This window comes from Aedes albopictus, chromosome 2 (assembly GCF_035046485.1).
Source record: "Aedes albopictus strain Foshan chromosome 2, AalbF5, whole genome shotgun sequence".
NCBI lineage: Eukaryota > Metazoa > Arthropoda > Insecta > Diptera > Culicidae > Aedes > Aedes albopictus.
The window spans coordinates 42,739,601-42,751,609 of record NC_085137.1 but is presented as its reverse complement, the minus strand read 5'-3'; the positions used below and the strand labels follow the sequence as shown (position 1 = coordinate 42,751,609).

The window sequence follows — 12,009 nt, the reverse complement described above, 5'->3', positions numbered from 1 at the left end:
CGCATAAATGACGTCGAACTGGCTGATGACGTTGCTCTTTTAGCTGTACGGCGCTCTGATATGCAGAGCAAGCTCGATGATCTTGCCGTTTGCTCCTCAACGGCAGGTCTTACCATCAACGACAACAAGACCAAATCGTTGGATGTAAGCACAGTCAACCCTTCCAGTTTTACGCTAGCCGGGCAAGCAGTGCAGAATTCTGAAAGCCTTCAATATCGTGGTAGCCAAACGGAGACCGATGGCGGCACCAAAACCGACACGGATCAAGAATCGTGAAATCTGTGCTATTGTACGCCAGTGAAACCTGGTGTGTATCAGTGTAGAACACCAACGGCTGCAGTTCTTCATGCATAGATACCTGTGGTAAATAATTCATGAATGGTGGACTCACAATTGGATTTCCAACGTGGAGCTCTATCGTCGATCAAGAGCAGATGGCGACAGAAATTCGAGAGCGAAAGCGAAGGTGGGGCAGCCAACACTAAGGCCCAGAGCCTTATGGCGGCACAGTCTCAACTGGGAAATAAAGGAAGTCGACAGAAATTTGTCCTGGCTACAGGTCAAGGCAAGGGTGGGCAATCGCCCAGAATGGAGATCTTTTAATTCGGCTCTCTGCACCATCATGGGTTATTAGAACTGAAAGTATGTAAGTATGTATTCATTGAATCAATAATCCAGTTGAACATCCATATCAATCCAGTGCAAACTGGTTCGCCTACATTGGTCAATGCTCCGTCTATCGCGATAATGTACTGCTCAAATAAACACGAAAACTGACGGGTGAAATGGGTCATAATGAATAAATTACAGCCAATCTAGTTATAAAGCTGTCACCACCTACAAACATCAAGCCAAACAAATATGCTTCACCACCCCAATCGTGCCTTACTGCCATTAGAGCAGGCAATTAGGCAAACTTGTTAGCTCATTCCAAAAGGTGAACGATTAACTAACCAACCGACAAAACTCCTCCCCTTCTTGTTTGCCTGTGAGCCGATTTAGAAAAAAAATCAACTTACCCGTGCCCAATCTTTCGCACCCCGGCGTACGCCGACATCCACGTTCCAACCTTGAGGGCATCCTGGCCGCCGTATTTCTGCGCCTCCCGACCCAGCAACAGATCGAACGTTCCCCAGAAGCTGCCGGCATTCATCATTCGAAGTTTCCGTTGTCGTCGTCGTCAGCGGTGTCGTCTTCAGAGTCCTTGCCGGCGCCGTTATTGCACACGATATTGATGGCAACGATAACTGCCGAGTGTCATCAATGGGGGTAGTTGTAGCTGGTGTATCGATAAAGTATGTTCACTTGTTGTCGACGGCGGAATCCTTGCCGTTCCCACCAGCTCCACCAGCGCACACTAGGAGGTGAAGGGGGAAGCGGCGCCGAAGGACGAAGGCGACGAATCCGGTAAAAGTGGATGATGGATTTTTATGGCTGGCGGTACAATGTGAGCAACATCCTCGCTGGTCGTTATTCTCCGGTCGTTTGCTGGAGGATATCGTCGTCGTTATTGCAATCTACTTGCACTGCACTATTGATGGACGACATGGAACACTTTGTTGAACGGTTGTTTCTGTGTTTGTGTGTGCGCGGGGGAATTTCACTTTTATTAATTCCCCGGTTCGGTGGGTTTGTTGACAATAGTTGGTGGTTATTGGATCACGATGTCAGTGGAAAATTGTTACTGTTACGGTGGGAGTTGCACGTGTAAGTTTACAATATAATCTTAGTAATGTACCATTCAAAGGTCCTCCATATAGCCACGTTGGCCCTTTAAAAGGGGTGGATATTCAGCATAGCCATAGTGAGGAAGACGGGTTCGATTCCCGGTCGGTTCAGGAACATTCAGAAAAACGAATTCATCACAAAAAGAAAACAAAAAGCATGAGGAAAATGATACTCAGGTACGAGAGAGTATGGAACAGAATGATGCGGAAGTATTACGGAACTGTCTATAGCGTGTGGAGAAAAACAGCGCCTTCTCCCGTCATGAGCATGAACGTCATGTGATTGAAACTTACTAACAGATAAAACGATGGTGGCTCCCAGGAGGAGAATACCGTACACGTTGCAATGGTTCTGAACTGGTATTAATTGCACTGAGATCCAACTGAATAAGGGGCTGGGACACTCTACTTATACTCAAAACGCATTTTAAGCAGCTACATTTTGGATCAATACCGGCCAAGTCCTTACAGTCAGTTCCCAAGTAACAATGGCAGCTGAATAACAGCTTATACAGCCAGAATTTTAAAAAATCAAGCTTCAGAGCGGATTATTCATCTGTTGTACAGCCATAATGTTGATTGCTTCAGAACTTTCTTTCTCCACAAAATCCTCCAGAAATTACTCCAAAAATTTCTCTAGCAGTTCCTCCAGAAATTAATATTGGATTTTTTTCCGAACTTCCCCCAAGCATTTCTCCAGACACTCCTACAGGAAGTTCTCCAGGAATTTATCAAACACTTCTGCCAAAAACTCTTCCAAGAATCGCTCCAAAAATTCCTACAGAGATTCAGGAATTTCTCCAGGAACTCCTCGAAGACTTCTGCCAAGAATATTCTCCAGGATCCACTCAAGAAATTTCTCCAGGAATACCTGTAAAATATGCTCCAAGAACCACCTGAAAATCCTCCAAAAATCATTCTATAAAAGTTCCTCTAGGAATTTCTTTATAAATTTATCTAGGAAATCCTCAAAAATTACTTCAGGAATTACACCAGTGATAACTTCAGGAACTACTTCAAGATTTTTTCTCGGGATTGCTCCAAGAATTCCACCGGGTTTCTCTTCGGACTTTTATTTTCAAGAAAATTTCCCTGGAAATCCACCGGAAATTGTTCCAGAAATGCCTACAGGGATTCCTTCTAGAATTTCTCTAAGAATTATCCACTTTGATTTCTACACCCTTACACGCCTTACACTAATAGAAAATGACCGATTTTTCCATAAAATAATTTACTTGAATTTAAATACGGTCGATAAATCAGTAAAGAAATCTTAGAGTACTGTCTGGAAGAATTCATGTAGCAATATGAAGGAATTTTAAAAGCATTTCTTGGGAGCATTCTTAGAGGAATTCCTGGATGAACTCCTGGAGGAATTCTTCAAGATATTTTTTGTTTTAAATTTTGATTTTCTAGAGGAATTCCTGGAAAAATTCTTGGAGGGTTTCCTGGAGTATTTCCTGTAAGAATTCATGAAGTAATTTCTGGTGGAGTTCATGGAGGAATTTCTGGATTATTTCCGGGTGGAATTCCCTAAATATTTCTCGGAACAATTCCTGGAGCTGTTCCTGGAGGATTTCCCAGAATAATTCTTCGAGGATTCCCAGAAGCAATTCCTAGAGGAATTTCTGGAGAAATTCCTGTAGTAGTCCCACTACAACTCCTGTAGGAATTTCAGCAGTTATTCCTTGAGGAATTGCTGGAGGAGTTTTTGGATTATTTCTTGTAGGAATTCTTGGAATATTTGCTGGAGGAATTTTTTTAATTTATCCTGGCGTATATCCTGCAGGAATTTCTGGAGGAATAACTGATGGAATGCATGGAAAAATTCCCGGAGGATTTCATGGGGGAATACATCAAGGAGAGACCTTTGGAGGAATCTGTATAGAATTTCTTGGAGTAATTACGAGAAGAATTAATGGAAGAAAATTTTCTAGGAATTACAGTGACCCCACACCGATGAATCACCTTAATTTTGTACACTTATTTATGAATCACCATGCTGATCAAATGAGTGATCCATAAACTGTGGTCATTTTTGCCGATTCATAAATTGTGGGGTCACTGTAGTTGAGGAATTCCTGAAGCGGAAGCCTTGGTAGAATCCCTTGATTAATTTCATGAGAAGTCCATAAAGTAATTTCTGAATAAATATGTGCTGCATCCGTTGCGGAATCCCTGAAAGAAACCCTCTAGAAATCTCTTGAGTAATTTCAGGAGTTGAATCCTGGAGGAATCTTTGGAGGCATCTTTGGAAGGATTCGTGGTGGAAGCCCATGGACAATTCCTGAAGTAATGCCAAAATGAATCCCTTAAGGAATTTTAGGTGGAATCCCCATGAAGAATTCCTGGAAGAACTCCTGTAAGAATTGCTGGAGGAATTCCGTGAATAATTTCTGGAGAAATTGCTTGGAGAATCTCCTTGAAGGAATCCCAGGAGAAATTTATGGAGAACTCTTGGAAAAATAACCTAAAGGAGTTTTCAGGGAACTCCTGGAGAAACCCTTGGGGGACTCCCGAGGAATCCTCGTGGAACTTTCGGTGGAACTCCCGAAGAACTCCTGAAGGAATTCACGAGGAACTCCAGCAGGATTTTTCGAAAGGTTCTTGGAGTAATTCCTGAGAAACTTCTGGAGAAAATCCAGAATAGCTCCCGAAGAAATTTCAGATAAACTCCCGGGGAAACTCGTGAAGGATTTTACGGGAAGTCCTGGAGAAAATCTCCAGGGACTTTTGGACTAACATTAGAGAAAATCCTGGAAAACCCCAGGAAAATCCTGGAGAGAAGCACGCGCAATTTCTGGAGAACTTCTTAGTGAACTTTTGGAGTAGAAGTCCTGGAAGGAATTTTCGGAGTATCTATGCAGTTATTTCCAGAGAAATAATGGAGAAACTCTCAGGCAAATCCTGGGGGACTCTAACACAAATTCTGGAGGAATTCTTGGGGTACTTCTAAAGACATTCCCGTCATTAGGTATAGATTCTACGATCCATACTTCAAAATACTGCGAAGATCATTTGTTTGACAGTTGACGTATAAATAACAACACAAACAGATTCTCGTAATATTATGAGATTTACACCGTTAAAGTAAAGAGGAGTAGAGCCTGTAGAGCATGTAGGTCTTAAATCCAGAATAGTTTGGATGACCTAGATCATGGTTTCCCAAAATGTCGGTCACGAACCCTCAGGGGGGTCGCCAGCCTTCATCTAGTGGATCGCGAGGCGAGGGGCAGTCGAATATTTTACTGTAACAGACAGTAACTAGTAACAGATACAATCGTGAAAGAATTATACTTATAGAGTGAAGAGAAACTAGAATAGAGCCTGTAGACCTTGAAGGTCTTAATTTCAGAATAGTTTGGAAAGCTTGGAATATCCCATGAATGTACCAAAAGCATTGTAGTTGTGCACTGAGGCTCAATCAGCAGTATAGACTACATTCGACGATTTTTTAAATGTATGATACAGTATGTATCAAACCTTAAAATGTATTGGAGGCCATCGAATTGCTCGTAGCATTGCGAGGTCTAATGGACATCAAGGTGACTAAATTTTTTGAACAGAGTGAACACAAATGATGGTAGATCCAGTAGGTTTTAAGAAAATCAAGCCTAACTTTACCAAACACCGTAGCTAGCTAACAAAATCCACGAACGGAGAAAATCGAAGGGGAAGTTCGCTATTCCCATAGCAACTCATACATTGAGCATTTCAGAAACGAGAAAAATTCGGGTATTTTTACAAAAATCATCCCCAAAGGTAAGTGATACAAGTAGTCGTCAACGTAATTCAGCGCCTCACGTGTAAATATCTTTTTGCCTTTCTCGTATACCAAAGTGTACAAAAAGGCTATATGATCACTCAAAAAAAGAATTTTCGATAGAAGGCTCGGAGGGTCAAGTCACATATACCAATCAACTCAGTTCGACGAATTGAGATGATGTCTGTACGTGTGTATGTATATGTGTGTGGCCGAGATGGATATTGAAACAAGGAAACATGGGTTAGTATTACTAATCTTTTATTCGGTGTACACTGGTTTGAAACAGAAAGGACTAGGGTTCCGATGCATGGTCAATATCGGTATCATTTCTTGACGTTCTCGTTAAGGAATCCAATTTTGACTGAGAAAGGAGCATGTTAAAAGCGGAACCTATCAATCAGAGTCCTTCCTTGCGATTATGTTGAAAATGACTACTGTAACAAAACCGAATACTTTATAAGTTCTCAATGGTGATAAAGTAGTATGACATGCACTATACAAAGGACACGGGGTATACCACAATAGGTCAAATATTGGTCGCAGTGGTTATGTCCCGAACAGAGAAAAAAAATGTATGTGTGTATGTATGTGGGTAAGTATGTATGTCTGTGCGCAAAAAGAGTTCACTCACTTTTAAGGCACTTCCCATTGGCCGATTTTTCGAATTATAGCTCGAATCGAACCGAAATTCTACCGCATTGTTTGCTGTTGAAAAAAGTTTGGATCGATCAAGACGTTCCGGAGTTATGATCATTTTAGTCATCAGGACCAGCACCCGTTGAACTGGCCGTATATAAAACTGAACGAAGCCCCATCATGCAACACATCAATCTGCAGCGTTTTTTGTGAGCTTGAGCATGGTTGACGGATTTTGAGCGGAAATGAACACTGAAGACCAGAAATTCCACGCTATCGACCCAAAATTCAAATTGACAGCCTAATATTCAAGATGGCGGTTTAAGAAAGCGGCTGTTTAATAGTTTTAGGCTCTAAAACCATGCAATATGGGGTATATTTGGTACGGGGAAGAGGTCCGGAATCCTAAAATGGACCGGAATATCCAAAATGGCGGTTTGAAATTTAAGATGGCGTCCAAAATAGCAACCAGAAAATCAACAAAATCAACAATCCCTAAATATAAAGAAGATATTGCATTTCTACCAAAAGAAGATCGTCCCGGATGCTTACGTGTTATGAAAAGCCACGACAACGCCTAAACGTATGTAATTTCCTCAGTAAATGCTCTATTTCTGGGAAACCTTATTCAATCGGCACTAATAATCAATTGTAAGATATTGCAATGTTCAGCAACTACGACCAAAACTATTAATAATGTATTTTTTTTTAGCTATATCCAGTAAAACCACTAAACTTACTATACTATGTTGAAAATCTGGGCTCAGAACATTTATAAAAGCTGTGTATTTCAGGCAGGAACATTTTGTCTGTAGAAAGCATGAAGAAATAACACAAACTTCATGGCAAAAAAGCTTTCTGATGGCATAAATCAAAATTTCGAAGTAAACTAGCAAAACCCCAGAGTTGATTTGCTAGTTTATACAGGTACTTCCGGAAACCAAGGTCACAATTGTGAATACTTTCCATGCCCCAAAAATGTTGTACATATAGTGTAAGCAGGAAAGTACGCCTAAAAATATGCAATGAACGAATGAAATACCACCGCAAGATCACATAAAATGCTGTTATCACATAAAATAGAAAACTTTATGTGATTAAAGCATATTTATGAAAATGTTTACTATATATTATTGAAAAAGTTCGATTAATCACTATTTATAATCAAAAATCTGTGATTAAGATGGAACGCTCTGTCAGTTTTATTCCTTTCAATTTAAACCTCTTATGCTCATCTTTCCTCAGATACGCGTACTTCGACTATCGCTAGCAGTATTTCTCAGTATCCTGTATACCGTATCTCAGCTTGGGTTCTTTGAGCACTTCCACAGTTATCAACCGGCAGACTCTTCTGCCAATGACAATTTTGCATGTGTATATCGTGTGGCAGGGATATAAATTATGAATAAAGAAATATATCACATCATACTTATTTATACATAATTCTCCTGCGTAGTGTATTATTTATCCCAGTCTTCACCATCAATACTTTGAAGCCATTATGAGTCAATTAATTAACATACATGAATCATCCACTAATTGAAACAAACATAAATACTGATTATCATTTATGTTCATCCTAGAAACAGAATATTTAATCAATTAAAAGCAGCACCACCTCCGAATGAATTCGACATCACCGGTGACTACACCACATGGCAACAACCTCCACCGTAACTCGCAATCTCCCACAACATCTGACCATCGAAATACATAAATTAAATCACTGAACCAGCTACTGAACTTCCAACGGCAATCTCACTTTTCTTCACGCATCGCGAATCCACTTGAAGGTCAGCAATGCACCAAATTAAATGACACCCGTCACTCGGAAAACCAACACCGGCAATCTCGCGCCAACTGAAGACGACCAAGAAGACGATCGCCACGCATGAAACCGCACTCAACTGGCTACGACTATATCGCGTGGGCACCCGGCGGCGGCGGCGACGTTATCGTTGCAAGTTTTGGAGCGCAACTAACGTTAACTCCAACAACGATCCAAACTTCTATGTGTGTAGGAGGAGGCTTACGACGGCTCTCACCGAAAATCGAGACGCGACGGAACATCGCAAACATCGGCTGCGGAGGAACGTTCCAAGGGCAAAAAAAAATAACTAAACTATCATACACAATGCCCATGCCGAAGGGGTTGTACCCTTTCAAGGGATACTAGCTGCTAGGTACCTTCCCGCATCAATGAATGGGTTGTAGAACGAGGGCTCCGACCTTTCGGGCCAACATAGCTGGCTACATATGTATGTTAGTAGCTAGTAGTGCATGGATGCGATGGGTATACCGTTGGAGTAGCGAAGAGTCAATTCTCATAAAACTCCCCCAGAGACCAACGTTGGGTGCTTTGTGGTATAAACTGGTTATTGAACTAGAAGGTTAGTTAAAGTAAACTTACATTCTAGGTTATAAAATGTACATATTTTTCCTTGTGGATCAAATGTGATTCATTTTGAGCTCAGCATTATAGAAAATATCTAGTTTTGGGGAGATGACTGTAGCGTTCGTTGATTTCCAAGGGCGTAGCCAGCTTTTCGGTCAAGGGAGGGGGGGGGCAAGCCCCCTTAGCAAATTTGTACCTACTAGCTTTTATAACTACGCACAATACGATGAAATTTAATATAACAATTTTGTACAATATGTACGTTAAAAAGAACCTTGCCTTATCTATATAAATTAACGTGGTGCTGGTAGCGGTGACCAATTTCCGGAAGATTAAGGATTTTTATTTACTCGTGCATTATTTTGCTCTAGTTTTTGTTAATGTCTACAAAATATTCATAAGAAAATATTACTGAACTCTTTTGGAAATTACGAACTCATTTGAGGACTAGAATTTCCGGGTTACTGTATGAGTCAATTTTAAATTATCTTCCAATACTCTTCGTTGAAGGAATTAATCCAGAAATTTTTGAGATAATTCAAAAACATCATCAGGTATTCCTGGAGAAGTTGTTGGGTATATCCCTGAAAAGATGATTGAAGGGAATCTGAAATTTCCGAAGGAACTCCTGAATGAATTTTTGAAGAGAAGAAATTTCTAAACAAAACATTCTAGGAATTCCTGGAGCAATTCCTGGAGCAATTCTAACAGGAATGCCTGGAGGAAGCCATTAGGATCCCTAGAGGAATTCCCGGAGGAATCCCTGGAAGAATTTCTTAAAGTATACGTAGAGGAATTTCTGTATAAGTTGGTGGAGGGATACCTAGAGAAATATCTGAAGAGATCTTATGAGGAAACCCTAGAATAAATCCCAGATAAATTTCTGGAGGAATCCTTGGACAAAATTCTGGAGAAATTCATGAAAGAATTCTGGGAGGAATCCATAGAAAATTTTCAGAAGTATTCTCTTGAGGAATTCCTCGAGGAAATCTCAGAAGGAATCGTTGGAGGAATTCTTGGAGAAATCCCTGAAGCAATTCATGGGAAAATCTCTAGAGACTGGAGAAATGCCTGGAGAAACTTTTGAACAAATTCCTGACGTAAATCCTGGAAGAATTCTTCGATGAGACCCAACAGAAATTCCTGGAGAAATTTTTTGGATGAATTCTTGGAGCAATCCCTGAAACAAAATCCTTGAGGAATTCCTGAATATATCTTCAGAAGAATTCTGGGAGGATTTGATGGAGAATTTCTGAAAAAAATACCTTGAGAAATTCTAGGAGGATTTCCTGGAAGAACCCTTGAAGAAATTGCTGGTGGATTCCCTGGAAGAATTCGTGAAGAAATCTCTGGAGGAACCCCTGAAGCAATTCCTGGACGAATCTCTGGAGGAACTCCTAGAGGAATGTCTCCTGAAAGCATTCTTGGAGAATTTCCTGGAAGGATCTCTGAAGAAATCCCTGGAGAATTTCCTGAAGAAATTCCTCAAGGAATTGCTGACATAATTTCTGAAGGTATTTACTTTAGGAATTTCTGGATAAAATACTGGAGGAATTCCTAGAGGTATTCCTATGTATGCTGGAGAATGTCTAAAGGAATTCTTTAAAGATTTACTGGATGAATTTCTAAAGAAATCTTCAGAGGGGTTCTGAGAGATTTTTATTTCTATTTCTGAAAAAAAAATCCCTTGAGAAATTCCTGGAGGAATTTCTGGCAGAATTTCTGGAAGAATTCCTGGAGAAAATTTTCGAAGGAATTTCTGAAGGAATCCCTGGGAGAATCCTTGCAGAAATTTGTGGAGAAACCCCTGGAGGAATTCCTGGGGGAATCCCTGAAACATTCTTGAAGGTATACCTGGAGAACTTCCTGGAAGAATTTCTTAATGAATTTTCAATACCCGGAGGATTTCCTGGAAGAATCCCTGGAGAAACTTCTGGAGGATTTCCTGGAGGAATTCTCGAAGGATTTCCTGGATTAGTCCATGGGAACATCCCTGGAGAAATTCGTGGAGAAATCTCTGGAGAATTTATTGAAGCAATTCCCGATGGAATCTCAGGAGAAATTCCGGAGAAAATCCTGGAGGAATCCCTACAGGAATTGCTAACATAATTTCTGAAGGATGTCCAGAAGCAATTCCTGAAGAATTTCCTGGAGGAGTTCCTGGAGAAATTCCCGGAGGAATGACTGGAGGAATTCCTAGAGGTATTCCAGTGGGAATTGCTGGAAAAATCCATGATGAAATTCCTGGAGGAATCACCAGAGAAATTCTGGGAGATTTCTATTATTTTTGAAGGCATTCCTGGAGGAATGCCTGAAGCAATTCATGAAGGAATCTCAGGAGAAATACCTGGAAAAATGTTTGGAAGAATCTATGAAAAATTCCTGAGGGTATTCCTGGAGAATTTCCTGGAAGAATTTTTGAAAAAAAACCCCAGGAGATTTTCTGGAAAAATTCCTGGAGAAATTGCTGACATAATTTCTGAAGGATGTCCAGGAGAAATTCCTGGATCAATTCCCAGAGAAATTGCTGAAGAAATTCTTGGGGTAATTCCTGGAGAATTTTATAGAGGAGTTCCTGGAGAAATTCCTGTATTAAATCCTGGAAGAATGCCTGCAGGAACTCCTGAAGGTTTTCATTTGGGAATTGCTGGAAGAATCCTGGAAGAATCTTTGGAGGAATTCTTGCTTCAATTTCTGGATGAATTTCTGGGGGAACCTCTAAAGGAGTTCTGGGCGAAATTTCTAAAAAATCCTTTTGAGAAATACCTGGCAGAATTTGAAGAAAAAATTCTGGAGAAATTCTTGGAGAAATCCTCCAAGGAATATTCGAAGAAATTCGTGGAGGAATACCTGAAGGATTTCCTAGAAAAATTACTGGATGATTTGCTGACATAATTTATGATAGAATTTCTTGATTAATTCCTGGAGAAATTCCTGGAGGAACCCTGATGATATTCCTAGAATAATTCCTCGAGGAGACCCTGGAGGAATACCTAGTGGAATTCCTGGAGCAATCGTTAAAAAAAGTCCTGGGGAAATCTTTGTAAGAATCCATGGAGGAATCTTTGGAAGAAAACCAAGAAAATTTCCTGGAAAAATGCCTAGGAGAATTCCTGGTGGAATTCTTGGAGGATTCCCTGAAGTAATTCCTGGAGAAATCTTTGGATGAATTCCTGTAGGAGTCTGTGGAAAAAATCCTTGGAAGAAACCCTTGAAGATTTTTTGGATACATTTCTGTAGGAATTCCTGGTGGAACTCTTGAAAGAATCCCGGAAGCAATTACTGGAGGAATAAGTTCTGAAGCAATGCATTGAGGAAATCCTGGAGGGTTTCTTGGAAAGATATCTGAAAAAAAAATATAAGAATTTTTGGAGGGATCCTAGATGAATGCCTGTAAGAATTCCTGAACGAGTCTCGAGAAGAACACCTGGAGAAATCTCTAATGGAGTTCCTGGTGGAATTTCTGAAAGTATGCGTAGAGGAAT

The 12,009-nt window shown here is 40.4% G+C and overlaps 1 protein-coding gene across 4 annotated transcripts in view; it reads right to left on the bottom strand.

The window, feature by feature from the left end:
* Nucleotides 1-12,009, bottom strand: part of LOC109432481 (IgA receptor) — a 135,691-nt gene that overhangs the window by 116,564 nt on the left and 7,118 nt on the right. The window contains exon 1 of one of the 4 annotated variants that reach the window (XM_062849547.1): nt 1,020-1,625. The exons of 2 other annotated variants lie outside the window; for them this stretch is intronic. In XM_062849547.1, coding sequence (XP_062705531.1) covers nt 1,020-1,156 — 137 coding nt within the window. In that variant the 5' untranslated portion in view covers nt 1,157-1,625. Of the gene's footprint in view, nt 1-1,019; nt 1,626-12,009 lie in introns of those variants that run through there. One more of the 4 variants, XM_062849549.1, reaches the window with a different exon arrangement.